Source organism: Pelophylax lessonae (genome assembly GCF_965119305.1).
Source record: "Pelophylax lessonae genome assembly, chromosome: 3".
NCBI lineage: Eukaryota > Metazoa > Chordata > Amphibia > Anura > Ranidae > Pelophylax > Pelophylax lessonae.
In genome coordinates this window covers 103,032,321-103,054,477 of record NC_138770.1, presented here as the reverse complement: position 1 = coordinate 103,054,477, position 22,157 = coordinate 103,032,321, and the positions used below count along the sequence as shown (strand labels likewise).

Here is a 22,157-nt window from a genome sequence, read left to right as displayed (position 1 = left end):
GAGCACCTGAGATGCACCAGGGGGTACAGCAAATATGGCCTTAATATTATTGGTGCTGGTTCACCACCAAAAAAACACCTACATCTGGAGCAGAAGGAAGAGCGCCTGAGATGCACAAGGGGGTACAGCAATTATGCCCCCAATATTATTGGTGCTGGTTCATCACCAAAAAAAACAACAACCCACGTCTGGAGAGAAGGAAGAGCACCTGAGATGCACAAGGGGGTACAGCAGTTATGGCCTTAATATTATTGGTGCTGGTTCACCACCAAAAAAAAGCATCCACATCTGGCGCAGAAGGAAGAGCACCTGAGATGCACAAGGTTGTACAGCAATTATGGCCCTAATATTAATGTTGCAGGTTCACGACCAAAAAAACACATACATCTGGAGCAGAAGGAAGAGTGCCTGAGATGCATAAGGGGGTACAGCAATTATGCCCCCAATATTATTGGTGCTGGTTCATCACCAAAAAAAAAAACAACCCACGTCTGGAGAGAAGGAAGAGCACCTGAGATGCACAAGGGGGTACAGCAGTTATGGCCTTAATATTATTGGTGCTGGTTCACCACCAAAAAAAAGCATCCACATCTGGCGCAGAAGGAAGAGCACCTGAGATGCACAAGGTTGTACAGCAATTATGGCCCTAATATTAATGTTGCAGGTTCACGACCAAAAAAACACATACATCTGGAGCAGAAGGAAGAGTGCCTGAGATGCATAAGGGGGTACAGCAATTATGCCCTTAATATTATTGGTGCTGGTGTGCCAACAACAAAAACTCCCACATCTGGAGCATAAGGAAGGGCGCCTGAGATGCACAAGGGGGTACAGCAATTATGGCCCTAATATTATTGGTGCTGGTTCACCACCAAAAAAAACACCCATGTCTGGGTAAGAAGGAATAGCGCCTGAGATGCACAAGGGGAGCAGCAATTATGGCCTTAACATTATTAGTGCTGCTGCGCAAAAAATAAAAAATAAAAAAATCGCTGCTGACGCAGAAGGATGTACTACCACAAAGAAGGGGGAGTACTAATATTGCAGCAACAGAACCTGATGCTGCTAAAAAAAATTACAATTATTTGGAATGAAAAGTTTTTATATGTGTGTGTGTGTATATGTATGTATGTTTGTATATACAGTATATATATATATATATATACATACATACATGCAGTAGCAGAGCGTCCCAGAGAGAGTCGGGAAAAGTCCTGTTCGGGGTTTATACATCCCCCAGGCACCTCTCATACACCTTTAGGGATCTCTGATCCATGATCCAGTTCGGATCTTGGTCCTCTCCCCCAGGCCAATTTAAACTCACCTGAGACAGACAGCCAGGGCTCTCTCAGCCTGGGAAATCAGACAACATTTGTCTAGGAGAGCAGAAGGTTGGTAAAACTGTCAGATTGTGTCTGTGGAAGCTGACAAGCGGTAGGCTTGCTCAGCCTGTTAGTGAGGGCCTGCATTGTGTATAGTAAGTGCCGGGACATGGCTTGGTTTTTGTTTTGTTCTTATTTCTCCTACTTGTTTTTCCTTAAAGCGTACAGCACCTGTATATAGACTTGTATATAGCACCAATAAACACCGCACTGTTTGTCACTACCTCACTGGATTTGGTATCTGTGCCTGAAAAACTGCTTATCCCAGGGAGCTTTGTACCTGCTACCTGTTCCCCAGCTCACAATACACATATATACTGTGTGTATGTGTGTGTGTGTGTGTGTATATATATATATATATATATATATATATATATATATATATATATATATATATATATATATATATATCTCAATGAAATAAAAAATGGCATCAGTGGGGAGACACAGACGTGGCCCCACTACAGTCACAGCACAGCACTAAACTGACTGCAGTACACTGTGTAACATAAGAATCAGCCCTACACTACACTGCAATGGCTGATAAATATATACATACTGCTCTGGCGGATATATACACTGGACTTGGCTGATATATATATACTGCACTGGTGGATATATAGTCTACAATAGCTGATAAAATATTTACTCCACTATCTCCTGCAATAGCTGATAAATATATATATCTACTACACTGGCTGATCTATTAATAGATAAACCGCACACTCGACTAACTACCCTGCCTAATCTCCACTCCTAACACACTACACACGGCTGCCGTTTAAGCAGCCTTTATATAGTGTGGGGCGTAGACTTAGCCCCTGAGCCATGATTGGCTCTAGGTATTCTGCCTTTGGCCAATCATGGACATTGTGTTGTGATTGGCCAACGCATACAGGTCAAGGTGCATGCTTTGGCCAGTCACAAGCGTTGCATTATGGCGTGCGAATTTCCGGCGAACGGCCACATTTGCTTGTCGTTCGACTTGAACTCAAAGTTCATCCCTAGTTACCAGGGTATGTATCTTCATTCCTTGGCTTACTGATTTTTTTGTACAATATGTCTTTTTGGTTTATTGCAGGACACCACGAAAGTTGTTTAGACACTGGTAAGTTCATTTGATAGATACTCTATCCCCTTTTTGTTGTTTGGAATAAGGCATCACTTTTGGAGTGTTCTGAGGGATTGGTGAGCTATGAGCTTAGAAACGATTAAAAAAAAAAATGTGACGAAAAGACAATTAGAAGAAATCTGAGAGAGAAGGGAGAAAAAAGAGGGGGAATTAATGAGAAAAGGAAGTGAGGTCGATGAAGGTGCGGGGTAGGTAAGTTACCTTCTCCCATAGGCCACAAAGGTACCCACAAGTTTAATGCTCTTGGGTCTAGTAAGAAGTAGGATATGCATGGGGACAACATTTTGAGAACATTTCTTGTGGGCGTTGAAGGAACTGGCAAATAATTTGTTCATTAGCCATAGTTCAATTCATTCGACAAATAACCCCACTGAAGCTAAGTGCTAGAGACTTCCAAGAAAATTTGCTTGGTGGTGATAAAAATAAAGTCATTCGATTTTGATGCTGCACATGGGATATTTGATGGAGTTGTTCAGAAAAGTTTTAATTGGATCCTTGCATATGTCACAGCCCAGAACTGTATATATTTATGTGAAAATGTGTATCCAAAATCTATGAGCCTTGGGGCATACCCCCATTATATGTAACATTAGGCCTATCTGTCCACAGGTACAGAAATACATGGTGAATATTGGGGTACGAGTTTAGCAATTTGGGAAGTGGTAAGGTGCCACTGGAAAAGGGCTTTGTTTGAACTGAACAAGGCCAAAATGCTGAAAAAACATCTTGCCATAGAAGTTTATATTTCTATCCAATCCAGCGCTGTCCCGTGTGCAGCAGTGCTGCTTCTCTCTTACTGCATTCACAGGAGTCTCTGATGGAAGCAGGAGCTATTGGTTTCTTCTGCTGATATTCAATCCTGTGAGGAGGGAGCAGGGGTGGAGCACCCGCATGGCTGTCCCCCTCAGCAGCTGGCATGCTAAAGGGGCACTCGGAGAAAGTGCCAGCGGGGGACTCCAGAAGAGGAGGTAAGGGACTGCTCTCTGCAACATGTTTATTATTTTACTGTAAAAAATAAATGTAAAAAAAAATAAGCTTTACAAAGACTTAAATGCATTCCTTACATCAAGGAACAAAGCTCCCAATACCTAGTCCAACCACTCCCATCCCTAAGCACTTACCTGGCTCCTGTCACTGCTCTAGTGTTGTCTTGGCTGCAGCACCTCTCCTCTCACTTCCTGGTCTCACAGGACCTCATACTGCCAGTAAAACTCCTGTGAGGAGGGAGTGGGGAGTGTGGCTTACCAGCACTGTGTGCATCTATGGACACACACCCTGACTAGAGAACAAAGGTGCATGGGTGCCTCCATACACCTGGCTTGCTAAGGAGGTACCTGGTAGGAGAAGCGGACAGTACTGGCAGGGGACTGCCATAGAGGAGGTAGGGACTGCTCTGATTGGTATAACAACTTTTTGATTTTAATAAAAAAGTTAACCTTTATTATCACTTTAAATGAAAATTACTTTCATGAAAAAAAATAGATAGTTACGTAGTTGGTAAGGTTGAAAAAAATGCACCAGTCTATCCAGTTCAACCTGTGGCGTGTAAGCGTGCTTGTGTTTATGTCAATAGTACATTGTATCCCCATGTATATTGTGATCGCTAAGGTGCCCATCCAATAGTTTTTGAAACTATCGACGCTCTCTGCTGACACCACTGCTTTCTGCTCTGACTGTAAAGAACCCTCTATGCAGTTTAAGGTTAAACTGCTTCTCTTCCAGTTTCAGTGAATGGCCACGTATCTTTTTAAATTTCCCTTGACTGAAAAGTTTTTCCCTATGCTAGGGTCACCAGTACGGTATCTGTACATCGTATCATATAATATCCCCAATCAAGCGTCTCCTCTCCAAAGAGAATAAGTTCAATGCTTGTAGTCTTTCCCCATAGCTGAGCATCTCTAGTCCCGTTATTAGCTTTGTTGCCCTTCTCTGGACTCTCTCCGGTTCCAGCACATCCTTCTTAAGAACTGGTCCCCAGACCTGGACTGCATACTCAAGATGCGGCCAGACCAGAGTCTTGTAGAGTGAGAGAATTATCATTCTATATCTGGAGTAAATCCCCTTTTTAATGCATGCCAATGTTCTGTTGGATTTGCTTGCAGCAGCTTGCCATTGCAAAGCCTGTTATCTACTAGGACCCCCCGGTCCTTTTCCATCCTAGATTCCCCCAGAGGTTCTCCCCCCTAGCGAGTAAATTGCATTCGTATTTTTAGCACCCAAATACATTTTTCAACATTAAACCTCATTTGCCATGTAGTTGCCCACTCCATTATTTTATTTTGGTCTTCTTGTAAGTTTTCCACATCCTGAGCAGAAGTTATTGACCTGTTTAGCTTTGTATCATCAGCAAATAGTGAGATTGAGTTATTTATACCAACCTCTATATCATTTATGAATACAATAAACAGAATTAGTCCCAGGACAGATCCTTGGGGTACCCCACTTACCACACCGGACTATTCAGAGTACTCTCTATTTATCCCCACTCTTTGGACCCACCCCTGTAGCCAGTTTTCAATCCAGGTACTCACCCTATGGTCCATGCCGACAGACCTCCGTTTGTAAAGTAAATGTTTGTGAAAAACTGTATCAAATGACTTTGCAAAATCCAGATACACCACATCCACAGGCCTTCCTTTATCTAGATGGCAGCTCACTTCTTCATAGAAGGGTAATAGATTGGTCTGGCAAGAGCAATTCTTCGTGTATCCATCCGTGATGATTACTACTAATGACACCATTTTCATTACTACTAAAACCTTGGATATAGTCCCTTATCATCCCCTCCAATAGCTTGCAGACTATTGATGTTCGGCTAACTGGCCTGTAGTTCCCAGGGGATATATCCCTGTCCTTTTTTAAATATTAGTACCACGTTGGCTTTTCTCCAGTCATCTGGTACCATTCCAGTCAGTAATCTGTCCATAAAAATGATGAACAATGGTCTAGCTATCACCTGACTGAGTACCTTAAGGACCCTCAGGTGTAAGCCATCTGATCCTGGTGACTTAGTTATTTCTATAAAGTTTTTCAATTATATTTCTGATACTGTCTTCTGTTAGCCATTAGGGTGCATTCTGTTTTATTACATTACAGTCTGATTATTACTGTATATCCTCCTGTTTCCTTTGTGAAAACTGAGGTGAAGAATGCATTTAAAACCTTTGCCTTCTCTTTGTCTTTTGTAAACCAATTCCCTTTCAACCTTTATGGAGCCAATATGTTCTGGCCTCACTCTTACTGTTTATATATTTAAAGAATTTATTGGGTTTATTTTTTTATTTTTTTTACTCTTCTCTGCTATGTGCCTTTTTGCTGCCCTGATTGCGCTCTTACATTTTTATTGCATTCTTTGTATTGTTGGAATGCTGACAATGACCCCTCAGCCTTGTATTTTTAAATGCCTTTTATTTTGTTTTTATAAGCATTTTATGTTAACCACTTGCCGACCGCCGCAAGTACATATACTGCGGCGGTCAGCCCCTCCTAGGCAAAGTGACGTACCGGTACATCACTCGCCCACAAGCCTCTAGGGGGCGAGCGTGCGCCACCGGGGGCGAGCGCTACCGCCCCTGCTCTTTCCCTGACATCCCCGTGCGAGTGACCAGCGGCTCCGATGTCCGCCGGTCACACGCGATCTCCCGCGCTGGAGAGGGGGAAAGGCAAGCGGCTAATGTAAACAAAGTCGCTTGTCATTCTACCTGGTGTAACTGCAGAGACTATACGATCCTGATATGTAGGATCGTATGTCTCTGTGGTTACATCACAAGCCACGCCCCTTGACAGTTAGAATCACGCCCCTAGGGACACACTTAACCCCTTGATCACTAATAAAGTTAACCCCTTCCCTGCCAGTGTCATTTTTACAGTAACAGTGCATATTTATATCACTGATTACTGTAGTAATGTCACTGGTACTCCCAAAAGTGTCAAAAATGTCAGTCAGGGGTCCGATCTGTCCGCCGCAATGTCGCAGTCCCGGAAAAAAAAAATCGCAGATCGCAACCATTACTAGTTAAAAAAAAAAACAATAAAAATGACATAAATCTTTCCCGTAGTTAGTAAACGCAAAAACTTTTGCGCAAGCCAATCAAAATATGTAGCAGAAAACAAATTGGCCTAAAATGTTAAAAAATTTAGATTTTTACATTTTTTTTTTTTTGAGAATTTCATATAAAAAAATGTGAAAAATATTGTTTTTCAAAATTGTCGCTCTTTTTTTGTTTATAGCGCAAAAAGTAAAAATCGCACAGGTGATCAAATACCACCAAAAGAAAGCTCTGTTTGTGGGACAAAAAGGTCGTCAATTTCATTGGGGTACAGCGTTGCACGACCGCGCATTTGTCCGTTAAAGTCACGCAGTGCCGAATCGCAAAATAGGCCCTGGTCTTTGAGCAGCCAAATCCTCCGGGCCATCGACCTGGAAGTGACGTCACCATGGCGTCCCGACGCGTTGCGTCACAAAAACATGTGACTTTATCAACTTTATCACATGTTTCTGTGACGCAACGCGTCGGGGCGCCGTGGTGACGTCACTTCCAGGTCGACGGCCGTGACCGGAAGTAGGAAGTCGTTTGTGAGAATGAATGCTGTGACCGCATTGGCGGTTTTGAATGTTGTTCTAAGGCGCTGTTTGTTCATCTTTGATGTAAGTGCAATACTTTTACTCATCCTTATTAAATTGTTGGAAATACAGTAAACCCCCGCTCCATCGCGGTTCAGTGTTTGCGGTCCCGGTATATTGCGTTTTTTTTTGTAATGTTATTTTACTATATAAATCATTAAAAATGAAATATTTTTGTGTTTTCCATAGCTCTTGCTATGTCTCTCAGTATCTTTTATGTGTTTAAATGAGTTTCTATTGTTTTAAAAGTGTGTTTAAAGACCTTAAAATGCTTTTACACGTACAGTGACAGTAAAAAAAACATGCCCACAATGCATTTTAATAGGGTTTTTCTATTTTGCGGATTTTCACTTTTCGCGGCTGGGTCCGGAACGTAACCCCCGCAATGGAGGGGGGTTTACTGTACTGCACCATGGGTTCCTCTCCCAATTTTTTTGGCATATGAGTACTACAACCCTGGTAGCAATTATCCCCTATCTGAGGTCCATTTGGTGATTGGGACTGCAAGACACCCATGATCTAGAGGAGACACCCCTAAAAGGTCTGCAGGTTGACAAGCGATACCTGAAACGCTCTAACGAGTGTTAGTGGAGGTGAGCGGCCATTACACTCATTCCTTTTGATATCTCAGCTCACTAAAGAATTGCACTGGGAATCACCGGAAATATTTTTCATTTTACACCGATTATTATTCAGTTTGGGAATTTTGGACTTTTTTATTGAACTTCCAATGCATGTTTCACCTTGTGATAATATTATCTACCACGTCACCTTTATATTTTGAATATTTTAATTGAAGAGTTGACAGTGGTTCACTCTTCAGAGGACATTTTTTGCCTTATATAATTTTTTATTATTTTGTGTTTTCACTGTTTGATACCCCTCACTTATCATCATTGTGTCACTGCATTTTCTGTTTATCGTCTATGAGGAAGTACAGTGGTTCACTCTTCATAGGGCACTTTCACTTTTGACCAAATTTTGTTTTTTTTCTTTTTCACTACACTTTTGTAGACACCATTTTTAGTGTCCTTCTAGTGATTATTATTGAGCACTTAATATTGGAGGAATTCACTATTTTCCTTACTCTTCATTTGCATTGAGTTTGGGTTCACGAATTTTATATCTTCACGCTGATCACCTATGCTATTTTTTCTTCACATATGTTTAATATGATTTACACAGATTGATTATCTTATATTGTGTATTTTCTAAGCGAGTTGCTTATAGTGATGGTTCACCAATTATAGAGTACCTGCGCTGATTTTATTACTTTAATCATTGTCTTTATTGTATGTGGTGACACTACACTATTGGCTGTAGGTCTCTGGTGCTCCATTTCAGATTTTTCTTCTCCTCCAAGTGATCTGCTTCCTTTTTTCCTTTGGCAGCGCATAGGTTTATTTCTTTCTATTATCAATGCAAAACGTTATGTTTGGCGTAAAAGCAACACAGCTCATCACCCTGAACACACCATCCCCACTGTCAAACATGGTGGTGGCAGCATCATGGTTTGGGCCTGCTTTTCTTCAGCAGGGACAGGGAAGATGGTTAAAATTGATGGGAAGATGGATGGAGCCAAATACAGGACCATTCTGGAAGAAAACCTGATGGAGTCTGCAAAAGACCTGAGACTGGGACAGAGATTTGTCTTCCAACAAGACAATGATCCAAAACATAAAGTAAAATCTACAATGGAATGGTTCACAAATAAACATATCCAGGTGTTAGAATGGCCAAGTCAAAGTCCAGACCTGAATCCAATCAAGAATCTGTGGAAAGAACTGAAAACTGCTGTTCACAAACGCTCTCCATCCAAACTCACTGAGCTCGAGCTGCTTTGCAAGGAGGAATGGGCAAAAATTTCAGTCTCTCGATGTGCAAAACTGATAGAGACATACCCCAAGCGACTTACAGCTGTAATCGCAGCAAAAGGTGGCGCTACAAAGTATTAACTTAAGGGGGCTGAATAATTTTGCACGCCCAATTTTTCAGTTTTTTATTTGTTAAAGTTTGAACTATATAATAAATTTCGTTCCACTTCATGATTGTGTCCCACTTGTTGATTCTTTACAAAAAATTACAATTTTATATCTTTATGTTTGAAGCCTGAAATGTGGCAAAAGGTCAAAAAGTTCAAGGGGGCCGAATATTTTCGCAAGGCAGTGTAGGTATCCCTGAATATTATTATTTCGGTTAGTCCTGTTATACTCACTCCAATGCCTCTATCTGGCTTGTTGCCACAGCTGCCATCAGATCACTGAAATGAGGACCCTCCAGATTGTTATCAGAAAGATTCAGTATCCTCAGTGTCTGGTTATTTCTTATTCCAGATGCCAGGTGGGGGCAGGACCTGTCTGTCAGGTTATTACCATTCAAACTGAAAAACAATGTTAAAAAATGGTGTAAAATTATTTACATCAAAAAAGATGTTTAAAATCTGTTACATGAATAGAAGATGAATACCCCTAAATACAAATCCAATTGTCCAATATTTTTTTTCCTAACAACACAAATTCATAAAATGGTATAACTCCTTTATCATTATAGTTTGTGAGTATATCAGACCACCTCAAAATGGACACAATAATGCTGGCCACAAACATGGCAATTTTTAAGTTTATTTCAACCATTTTTGAAAACATTAAATGGATTAAGGCAACCTACCACCAAATGTTTTGTTCATTCCTTGTTTTCATCTCTGTTGGCAGTTAGTCACCTTAATGAGCTGTTACTACTGGATTAACCATGTAAGCCCCGGAGGATTTGGCTGCTCAAAGACTAGGCCCTATTTTGTGATTCGGCACTGCGTGACTTAAACGGACAATTGTGCGGTCATGCGACGCTGTACCCAAGCAAAATTGATGTCCTCTTTTTCCCACAAACAGAGCTTTCTTTTGGTGGTATTTGATCACCTGTGAGATTTTTATTTTTTGCGCTATAAACAAAAAAACAGCGACAATTTTGAAAAAATAACAATATTTTTCACATTTTTTTATATGAAATTCCCCCAAAAAAATGTAAAAATCAAAATTTTTAAAACATTTTAGGCCAAATGGTTTTCTGCTACATATTTTTTGGTAAAAAAAAAATCGCAATAAGCGTATTTTGATTGGTTTGCGCAAACTTTATTGCGTTTACTAACTACGGGAAAGATTTATGTAATTTTTATTGTTTTTTTTTTTTTTAACTAGTAATGGTGGCGATCTGCGATTTTTTTTTTGCGGGACTGCGACATTGCGGCGGACAGATCAGACCCTTGACTGACATTTTTGACACTTTTGGGGGTACCAGTGACATTACTACAGTAATCGGTGCTAAAAATATGCACTGTTACTGTAAAAATGACACTAGTAGGGAAGGGGTTAACTTTATTGGTGATAAGTGGGTTAAATGTATTCCTAGGGGCATGATTCTAACTGTCAGGGGGCGTGGCTTGTTAGATCATAACAGAGACATACGATCCTACAGAGCAGGATCGCATAGCCTCTGTCATGATCTAAGGGAGACTGACAGACGGCTGTGTTTACATCAGCCGTCTGCCTTTCTCCCTCTCCTGAGCAAGATTGCGAGTGGCCGGCGGACATCAGAGCTGCCGGTCACACGTGCGGGGATGCCCATGAACGAGTGGGGGGCAGGAGCGTGCCTCCGGCGGCACGCGCTCCCCCCCTACAGGCTCCTGGGCGAGTACTACGTACTACGTCGGTTTGCCCAGGAGCGGCCGACTGCTGCAGTAAATATACTGACGGCGGTCGGCAAGTGGTTAAGGTGCAGCAAATTAAAAAATAAATGTGGGATAAAGAGAGTTTTTTTCCAGAGATCCCCAACAAAAATACTTCCCAACCCCTGCTAATTACTGCAGCAAATTGAAAAATCCAAATGCCCCTTTCCTAAATCCATGGTCACATGGTGTGTTATGTCTTGAATCTTTTTTTTACTAAACTGTAGGAGGGACTTCCTTCAGATGCCCACATTACAGCCTGGTGATACTTCCCATTGGCTCTACATTGAACTTGAAAACTCCACCAATCGGTGGTAATGCTACGAAGAACAAAATCCGGCAGTAGCAGGTCCAAACTGCAGCAAATGAATCAAAGTTGTTCACTCCCAGAAGAGATGCCATGAGGGGTCCCATGAAAGTGGATTCAGATAAGTTAAATTTGGCATTTCTTTGGGTGGGAAGCATTGATGGGCTTCCAATTTTGCCTATGGATTAGCTTTAAGTATTGTAAAGGTCACCTAAATCTGGTGGTTCATCTTTATAAAAATAGTTTCTGTTGCTTCAAAACAATGGATTATGGAGATATTTTTTCAAGAGGGGTTTGTCTAGAAGATCCTGGCACAGGAGAGGTACAGTATCTCACAAAACTGAGTACACCCCTCACATTTTTGTAAATATTTTATTTTATCTTTTCATGTGACAACACTGAAGAAATTACACTTTGCTACAATGTAATGTAGGCCTGTTCTGAGTGGAACCTGTCCTGCCCCCACTTATGGTCTTGGCCACTGTGCTGCAGCTCAGTTTCAGGGTCTTGACAATCTTATAGCCTAGGTCATCTTCATGTAGGGCAACAATTCTTTTTTTCAGATCCTCAGAGTTTGTTGCCATAAGGTGCCATGTTGAACTTCCAGTGACCAGTATAAGAGAGTGAGAGCGATAACACCAAATGTAACACACCTGCTCCCCATTCACTCCTGAGACCTTGTAACTCTAACGAGTCACATGACAACGGGGAGGGAAAATGGCTAATTGGGCCCAATTTGGACATTTTCACTTAGGGGTGTACTCACTTTTGTTGCCAGCGGATTAGACATTAATAGCTGTGTGTTGAGTTATTTTGAGGGGACAGCAAATTTACACTGTTATACAAGCTGTACATACACTACTTTACATTGTAGCAAAGTGTAATATCTTCAGTGTTGTCACATGAAAATATATAATAAAATATTTACAAAAATGTGAGGGGTGTACTCACTTTTGTGAGATACTGTATATGGCATACAAATAAGGAGCTATATTTATATTAGGTAAGATCACAGAAATAGTTAGTATTAAGGCTGAGGTTTTGGAAGGGTTAATGTTAGGCTTATGAGGGTTAGAATAACAGGAAGGGTTATCATTAGGATTTTAGGGAGGGTTAGCGTTAGTGTGAAGGTCAGTGTTACGGTCATATGAAGGCTTAGAGTTACAGGAAGGCTCAGTGCCAGGATTACAGGCAGGGTTAGTATGAAAATTAGGCTAAGGGGTTATTTCAGGTACTTCTATTAAATAATTTTCTTCTTCTTTTTTTTTTCTTTACAAGTGTAGCACCCTCTAATGTGTGCTACTCATGTGAGAGTAGGCACATTTTACCCTGACTCATGATTAATCCTGTGAGTCTGTATTTGAGTCAGGGGTATTAGGGTTCAGGGCAGCATAACTCATACAAATAGCTTTCTGGTGCCTCCCCCTGGTTCTAGAATGTTGAAAAATGTTCTGGAAACTAGAGGGTGGTGGCAAGGAGAGGCTGTTCTGCATATTTAGGGGGCCTTTAGCCAATCCCCAATAGGTGGGCCTGGCAGGGGACTAAGTGAGCCCCTAAATAGACATGAGTCTGTCAGGAGGCTGCCAGTGGCCCTTGAGGCTAACCCCCTAGTCTGGGGGCGGGGTTCTTTGCCTGGGGCTGGGGCTCAGGTACTGGCCTGGAAGGATCCTACGACAGGAGAAGTTGGAAGGAGGCTTTCCTGAGAGGCAGCAGGAGCAAGGAAAGGACAGATGAGTACAACAGCATGGTGCAGGGACTGACAAGGGGAGAGCCTGCTACATGTAACAGGTCTCTCTTGAAGACAGCGGTGTGCCTAAGTCTTGATCAAACCTTGTCCTGGGAGATCTCCAGTGGGACAGCTGGGAAGATGGGTGAAGAGGGTCAGTCGGGTACACTGGTGAAGAAGCAGCCAGGTGGGCTTGCATTTCCTGCAGAAGTGGAGCTGGGACCACTGTCTACAAGGGAGTTAGAGGTACTCCAGGATGCAGTTCACAACAAATGTGCTACTTTTCTAAAAGGATTTAGAGTTCCTAGCCTGTAAGGGGCTGTTGCTAATATAACAGAGGCTGTTGGCTTTTAAAATAAGTAAATCAATTGGAGCTATACAGAGAATCAAGTCAAGTTGTGCAGGGGGATCAAGTAGAGCTGTATATAAGGAGGAAGTTGTTCCTGGGGTTTTGTGTTACTGTCAAGTTTGAGGATCCCATAACTCCTATCCCCATTCAAGTTATTATCCCCTTAATAAAACATCAAAAACAAAGCTCCAGGACTGTTTTCTGTGTCTGGATGCAACAGTGCACAAAGGACAAACATTTCAAGTTGCATAATCCGAAGAATTAAGGGGCTATCCAATTACAACAGGATGGTCAGCATCTCCTGGTCAATGCCTCTACCAGAGGAAGAGGAGGGATACACCTATTCCACAAGCAAATCAATCAAATCCAAAACACTTTCGTACTGCCAGGAATTACACTATTGACCAAAATGTGTATAATCAATTTCAGCTGCTGTAAACTACCTAGTGAAAGTCACCACCAAAAGAAATATGTATAAAAATGCTGCTGATTAATTACAAACCATTTAAGACTATTAAACAACTACTTCCTAATGCATCTTGTGTATCTCAAAATATACAATTGCACATAAAACTACACATAATATTTAACATCAAATGATAATCTTAATTTCGTGCACATATAACCATAAGTGCCAAAAAGACCAAGTCCAAATAATCATATCTACTTTTTGTGTCAATCATGCATACACAGGATAGTATTTTCTTGTGCCCAGTGCTGCAAAGCAATACTCCAAAAAACAAAGTCCAAATGATTGTATCCACTTTTTGTATCAATCCATGCATAATATACAGGATAGTGATTCCAAATGCCCAGTGTTGCAATCAAAAACTCTTCCACACTCTATGTTCCACCACTCAACGAGTTTTTGGATGTGCTCTCTGTGACGAGACCCTTGCTCGCTCGCTTCCGCTCTCCCGACACTCCTCTGCTTCTAGTGAGTCAGCTTGCAGATCGCAACGTCTGATGGTTCGGTCAACCAAGGCTCCGGGATCCGAACTACAGCTATGTGCCGTTCGGAATCCATTAGAACAAACACCAGGCAGGCTGTATGTAAGTTCAAACAGGAAAACATTTATTGGAAGTACACAACACACTTATATACAGAATTTGGAACATCCTGCCCCCAACAACCGCTTTCGCATTGGTCAATTGCAAAGTACATGCCGTTCTCCTTCAGGTCCTCCTTAGACATGCAAATGAGGACTTGAAAACGAGTCAGCAGGGATTGGTCCGATAGCTTGATTAGAAGGACTGTTATGTGTAATGAGACAGAAACCCCCAGGGAGCAATCAATGTACACAATAGCCAGACACAGAACAATGGTTCCATAACGAGCCCCCAATACACATTACTCTGAGTGTCAATACATCCCTTAGCAGACAACAGGTGAGTTCATTAGCACACCCGACAATAGGTGAATGGAAAGCCACCTCAGACAAAAGCAACATTGTTAGACAGTCAGTCTCCTCATTGAACTTCCTGGAATGACCATATTAGGAGTTGTACTTCCTGGTCAGGGACCTCATACTGTACAGGGAATAAAATCTTAATATTTCTACATAGAGACATTGCTGACAAATATGAAGCAATCCAAACCATCACCCATCTGTCCTTAAATTCCAGTGATGGTGAACACCGCCACACTCTCACCTTCATATATTGACCTATTGTGCAAATATAGGTCTCTATGTGCCTTCCCCACTCAATGGTGTCAATGGTGGACCCTCAGGTTTTGAGAGGTACTCTACTTGTCCCATCTGCTTTATAATTGTGCTGTTGTGCCTTTAAGGACTCCGCTTGCATCCCTTGTGTATCACTACAAAGTAACTCAGAGGCACACAGGAGCCACCATAGTGTAGTATTTAAAATTGTTCACAAATGTATTAAGAAATGCACTCACATTTACTTTAATGGCAATTGCATGTAATAAAAACAGTCACTCAGGATCTATCAAACTTCCAGCTGCTGCATGTCCAATCCTGCAGCTACCAAATGTATCTGGCCTGGCCCTAAGTGTATCATCACTCAATCACATGACTTCCTCACGGAATCATATACATATACCATTTACACAAGGCTTCAATTGCAGGGGGCATTTCATCTGAACCCAGGTGATTGGTAGCTTATGCTGGAAAAGAGTCTGCATTGAGCACACCAGATCAGAGCAGACCTCAGTGCAATGGCTTGCAAATCCCACTTTGCTCCTACATTTCCACACTTCACCATGGAATGTTGGTGCTGTCCATTATGATATAGGCTTGACTCCCATTTGGCTTCAAGTTTGCTTCCTGTAGGATTTTTCCTAAGTGGCATGTTCCAAACTGTTGAACCTGGAGAATCTCTTGGCGGTTTCCCATTGCCGCGTAGGTCAATTTCTGTTTATGCACTGGAAACACATTTGACACAAAGGTTTAGAAGAAGGGACTGAAATTGTTTCTTATGCATGCTGCAACTGCATGGCACAAGTTATCACATTGGATCCTTGTTGCGCCTGTTGCCACTCCATATATTGCACCTTCTGGACAACATTAGATGCAAGAGGAGTGGGTCTGGGGCCTGCACATTAAATGGAGCCTCCTGCTTGCATTCCAGGAAAGATTCCAGCATTTGTATTCTGATTCTATTCCCACAGAGTACCAGAATACTGCTTTGATCTCAAAAAGGTGCCCGGCAGTACCTGAAGTATATTCAGTTCCTGTAGCATATTCATGTCTAAAACAACCAGAACCTCTGGAAAGATCAAATGTTTGTTCGAACATTTAAACTATCATCCAGGTGACCCCTACCACAGGGGTTTGTAACTTTTTCGTAGCCTCCAATGCTATTTTAGGAGAGTCCAAAGTCTCATACTATTTGTAATGTTGTTGATAAAAGTCTATAGTAGTCCATAGTAGCTACCTCAGATCCAGTATCAATCACACAGCACTCTGGCCTATCATTCTGCTGTTAAAACTGGACAAGAAACAGTCACCATAGCTCTAAGTTAAGGAGTGAACAAAGTACTTCCTGCAGCTTTCACACATATATACCAAGCGCTAGATGCAGACTACAGGTGGAGTGGTGGAGCGACCTGGGCTAATCTATGCAGCTGTCAGTATGCACTTTGGGTGGTGCAAAGGTGTAAACATAAACAAACAAAAAGGACTGCGCTCATCGTCCACGGTGGTCACTGTGATGGGAGTGAAATACAGGACAGAAACACATCCATAAGTCCTTGATAAAGCAGATGTTCGTGAAACGTGTCATTACGGCAACTGACCCAGCCTGTGCTCCACGCTGATCCCCCGAGGCTTGCCTTGGCTTTTCCTGCTTCCGCTCGCTGGCTGGCCGTGACGTCACCTGAGCGCACTGCGTTCTGTGCTCCGTCTGGTCTCCCAAGAGGCCACACAACATCCATCGAGGCTTTTGTTTTGGCGCCCCTCCATCAGCCCTATCCGCGGCGCTGAATGACCTTCTCTTCCATGCCCAGGGATTCCATGCAGTGGTATTGTTGGCTGTTTTCCCTTAGCTCAGGTTTTATCCAATATAATACAATAAACTGTTAACACTTTTACCTCCTTTAGACCCTATCGATGTGATTCTGTCCTGCCTATCGCTCCCATCACAGTGACCACCGTGGGCACTGAGCACAGTCCTTTTTGTTGGTTTATACTTTTTGCAGCTTGCTCTCTTACCCCATGATTCTTTTATTTGAGGTGTGAACATTTTTGAGGCAATACCAATAAATTCGATCCATGCTGTGACTTCTGGTGGAGCAATTCCCATGCAGCAACTAGGTGACTTCCTGTTTAACAGGTTTCACCCCCTGCCCAATCATGGTAACGGACTCTTGATAGCTTCCTTTACCACAGACTACGGAGAGGGAGCTGTCTTGTGGTCCATTGCCATAGATTACACAGTCTTGGCAGCTCTTACCCAAGATTCTTCATCCTCTCGATCCTGTTCTATGTCCTCCTGCACAATGCTGGTGATTTTCTCTACATTTTGAGTCGTCACATGATCCTTCAAGGTCCATTTACGCTGTGCAGACCAGACCCTAGAAGTAAATTGATCGCGGATCACCTGATCATGATCCAGTATGGTAGAGCAGACATGCCCATCTTTATTTTGCAGGCTTCTGATTGGCCATTGTTTACCTTGCAGATTCTGTGTAAATAATTTATTGCAGATATTTACAAGGGAGTTATTGTCGCCATATTCCCAATTTCCATGTGAGCCACTAAGGCTTTTACAGTGTCTTTCTCCATCTCAGGCAAGGATAACACTGCTCAATGGGCACCCCCTTCCATGAAATTGATAGCTAAATCAGAAAGTTATGCTGCAGGGATCTGGAACATGCGTGCAGACCTTTCCAAACATTATGCCCAGTCTGTCAGGGGAATAGTGATGCCATTACATTTTGGGATTAACACCAGTGTGGCTCTATAATGTACCATTAAATTCCCTCTCACCACTCCTATCACTGAGGATGATGGATCTGACATCCTGTTGACGACACCAAGTGTCGTCAACCAATCAGGACCCAATCGGTGAACCCAAGCATTAAAGCAAAGTTCCACCCTGAAAATAGTTTTTACCCTGTCCGCTTGCTTTTAATGACCTGTAAAACAATTGGATAGTTATTTTTTTATTTTTTATTCACTTACCTTGTTTTTAAAGAAAATATACTTACCTTACTTCCTCTTCCTCCCTCTGCAGACACAGCCGCTGCTGTCACTTCCTTCATGCGTTGACTCCTGGGAGCTGAACGTCATCGTTCCCAGGAATCAATGCGCCTGCACCGGCCCCACTCGTCACTTCCGGCGCAGACACGTCATTCCCTGCTAAACGGCTTCTGGGCATGCCCAGAAGCTGTGCAGGGATGATGCTCCTGCCCCGAAAGTGACGGCGGGGCCGGTGCAGAGCATTCTGGGACTGAAGAGGACGCGAAGAGGACACCCTGGCTTCAGCTGCCCACACCTGAGATGGCAACGCTGGACAAGACATTTTCAAGGTAAGTATTTCTTCTAAAAGGTAAGTGAACCCGGGGACAGTTCAGAGGCTATCATTGCTGAAATGCACTAGCCCTGACTGTCCCGGGGTTTTTTTTATCTAATTTTTTTTTTTTTTTTTTTTTTTTTTTTTTTTTCAGGCCGGAAACTGCGCTTTAAGTAAACACATACAGTTGCATGTCATACACTTCTTCCGATAGAAGAGGGCACTGTTTATCCACAAGACACTTTCATACCACAGAATGCCAGAGAAGGACTTTCCTTGGAAGGGGCTGCAATATTGTAGATATCTGGTTACCAGTGAGAGACTGCTTCAGATGGCTGACAGGGGGAGACACCCTGAAAAGGACCACATACTCTTTCCCTTTTCGGCAGGTACCTCTCTCACTAATGCTTTTCCTGTTCCCTACCCAGCATGGCTGTTCCTTCCTAACTCGTACACTGCAGGCACACTTTATAATGCAAAAACAACATTTGTAAAGACTTCTGTGTCAATATGACTGACCAAATCCTGTGGGATTTTGGTATCCAATGAGATATATAATAAATGCACTACTCAAAAAAACTGAAGGAACACTTTGAAACACATCAGATCTTATGCAGCAGGCTAGTCCATTTTGTGAATTTCATTGCAGCAACTCAAAATTGTACTCAGTAGTTTGTATGGCCCCACGAGCTTGTATGCATGCCTGACAACATCGGGGCATGCTCCTAATGAGACGACGGATGGTGTCCTGGGGTATTTCCTCCCAGATCTGGACCAGGGCATCACTGAGCTACTGAACAGACTGAGGTGCAACCTGGTGGCGTCGAATGGACTGAAACATAATGTCACAGAGATGTTCCGTTGGATTTAGGTCAGCAAGCATGGGGGCCATTCAATGGCATCAATTCCTTCATCCTTCAGGAACTGGCTGCATACTCTCGCAACATGAGGCTGGGAATTGTACTGCACCAGTAGGAACCCAGGACCCACTGCACCAGCGTAGGGTCTGACAATGGGTCCAAAGATTTCATCCACATACCTAATTACAATCAGGGTGCCATTGCCTAGCCTGTAGAGGTCTGTGCGTCCCTCCATGAATGTGCCTTCCCAGACCATCACTGACCCACCACCAAATCGGTTATGCTGAATGATGTTACAGGCAGCATAACGTTCTCCACGGCTTCTCCAGACCCTTTCATGTCTGTCACATGTGCTCAGGGTAAACCTCCTCTCATCTGTAAAAAGCACAGGGCGCCAGTGGTGGACCTGTCAATTCTGGTGTTCAATGGCAAATGCCAATCGAGCTCCATGGTGCTGGGCAGTGAGCACAGGGCCTACTAGAGGACGTCAGGCCCTCAGGCCACCCTCATGAAGTCTGTTTCTGATTGTTTGGTCAGAGACATTCATACCAGTGGCCAGCTGGAGGTCATTTTGTAGGACTCTGGCAGTGCTCATCCTGCTCCTCCTTGCACAAAGGAGCAGATACCAGTTCCAGCTGATGGGTTAAGGAACTACTACAGCCCTGTCCAGCGCTTCTAGAGTAACTGCCTATCTCCTGAAATCTCCTTCTTGCTCTTGAGATTGTGCTGGGAGATACAGCAAACCTTCTGGCAATGGCACTCATCAATGTGCCATACTGGAGGGGTTGGACTGCCTATGCAACCTCTATAGGATCCAGGTATCGCCTCATGTTACCAGTAGTGACACTGACCCTATCCAAATGCAAAACTAGTTAAAAATAGTCAGAAAAGATGATTGAAGAAAAAAATGTCAGTGGCCTTCACCTGTAAAACCATTCCTAATTGTTGCCCATCTAGAGCACCTGTTATTAATTTAATTAACACCAAAGCAGCGGAAAAGGATGAATAACCCCCTCTTCTACTTTACTGACCAGATCAAGATCCCAAGAATTGATCCCAGAATTTACTTGATGCTACAGTATACTCTGATTAAAAAGTGTTCCTTTTATTTTTTTTTTAGCAGTGTATAAGATAAATAATAAGAAAAGAGCTTTTAAAAAATATAAAAATTAAGGAACACTATCATCCATTTAAACGTTACATAGAATGTAACAGAATATGTAAAAAGGTAATCAAGCATGCAAAAATTCAAAAGGAACGACAGATTGCAAAAGATAGTAGGTAAAACCCCATATTAATAGTAAAAAGGTCAGGTCTGAGCATGTAGGCCCTTTACAAAATAATCTAGAGTGGGTGACTGGGGACAAAGAGAAGGCAAATTTATTAAATATTTTCTTCAGCTCTGTGTATACAAAGGAGCATTGGGGAGCTCATATCCATAATAGGGATGATATAGACACAGCCCCAAATGATTCACAGTGGCTCAAAACTGATATGGTCCAGACATATTTAGACAGAATAAAGGTGGATAAAACACCTGGACCAGATGGCATACATCCATAAGACGTAAAAGAATTGGGCTGTCATTTCAAAGCCATGATTTCTAATTTTTAGGGACTCTTTAATGACTGGAATAGTACCACTGGATTGGCGTAGGGCCAATGTGGTGCCTATATTTAACCACTTGCCGACTGCCGCACGACTATTTACGCCTGCAGTCAGCCCCTCACAGGCAGAGCGACGTAGTACTACGTCGCTAGCCTGTGAGGGTCTAGGGAGCGAGCGCGCGCCCCCGGAGGCGCGCTCCTGCGCGGTCACGGACCCCCCCGCGCGTGTGACCAGCGTACCCGATGTCCGCCGGTCACTTGGCGATCGTCGGTGCAGAGGGAGAAAGGCAGGCGGCTGATGTAAACAAGCCGCCTGTCATTCTCCCCTGTGTAGAAACAGTGATCATACGGTTCTACTATGTAGGACCGTTGATCACTGTTCATACACCTCAAGCCACAGCCAATCACAGTTAGAATCACGCCCCTAGGGACACACATAACCTCTCCCTCTCAAAAAAAAGTTAACCCCTTCACTGCCAGTGTAATTTTACAGTAACAGTGCATATGTATAGCACTGATTACTGTAGAAATGTCACTGGTAACCCCAAAAGTGTCAAATGTCAGTCAAGGGTCCGATCTGTCCGCCGCAATGTCGCAGTACCGCAAAAAAAATCGCAGATCGCCGCCATTACGCGTTAAAAAAAACAACAAAAATGACAAAAATCTTTCCCTTTGTTAGTAAACGCGATAACGTTTGCACAAACCAATCAAAAAACGCTTTTTGCAATTTTTTTTACCAAACATATGTAGCATAAAACAAATTGGCCAAAAAAGTTAAAAAATTTTGATTTTTACATTTTTTTGGGGGGAATTTCATATAAAAAAATGTGAAAAATATTGTTATTTTTGCTAAATTGACGCTCTTTTTTTGTTTATAGCGCATGATCAAAAAATCGCACAGGTGATCAAATACCACCAAAAGAAAGCTCTGTTTGTGGGAAAAAAAGGACGTCAATTTCATTTGGGTACAGCGTTACACGACCGCGCAATTGTCCGTTAAATTCACGCAGTGCCGAATCGCAAAATAGGCCCTGGTCAGGAAGGGGGTAAAATCTTCCGGGGCTTAAGTGGTTAAAAAGGGATCAAAGTCTTTACCAAGTAACTAGTTTAGTACTGTTAGTTTAACATCTATAGTCGGGCAGATACTGGAGAGTTAATTAAAAGACCACATAGATGAGTTCAAACTCTGAATAGTCTAAGGTTATTAGTGGTGTACCCCAAGGTTCAGTGTTGGGACCCTTACTTTTTGATACTAATTGTCCCTGTCAGTTCTGTTATACTCACTGTAATTCCTCTATGCGGCTTGTTGTCAGAGCGGTCATCAGATCACTGAAATGAGGACCCTCCAGATTGTTTGCAGACAGCATCAGTGTCCTCAGTGTCTTATTATTTCTTATTGCAGATGCCAGGTGGGGGCAGGAAATGTTTATCAGGTCATTATCTTCCAAACTGAAGGAGAGAATAATACC

At 42.6% G+C, this 22,157-nt stretch overlaps 1 protein-coding gene across 1 annotated transcript in view; it reads right to left on the bottom strand.

Annotated features, from left to right (window-relative positions):
• LOC309551807 (NACHT, LRR and PYD domains-containing protein 3-like) overlaps nucleotides 1-22,157 on the bottom strand; it is a gene marked incomplete at its 5' end in the record, with an annotated part of 111,959 nt that overhangs the window by 42,058 nt on the left and 47,744 nt on the right. Inside the window, 2 exons of the mRNA XM_082252503.1 lie at nucleotides 9,354-9,518; nucleotides 21,973-22,137. Coding sequence (XP_082108629.1) covers nucleotides 9,354-9,518; nucleotides 21,973-22,137 — 330 coding nt within the window. The remainder of the gene's footprint in view (nucleotides 1-9,353; nucleotides 9,519-21,972; nucleotides 22,138-22,157) is intronic.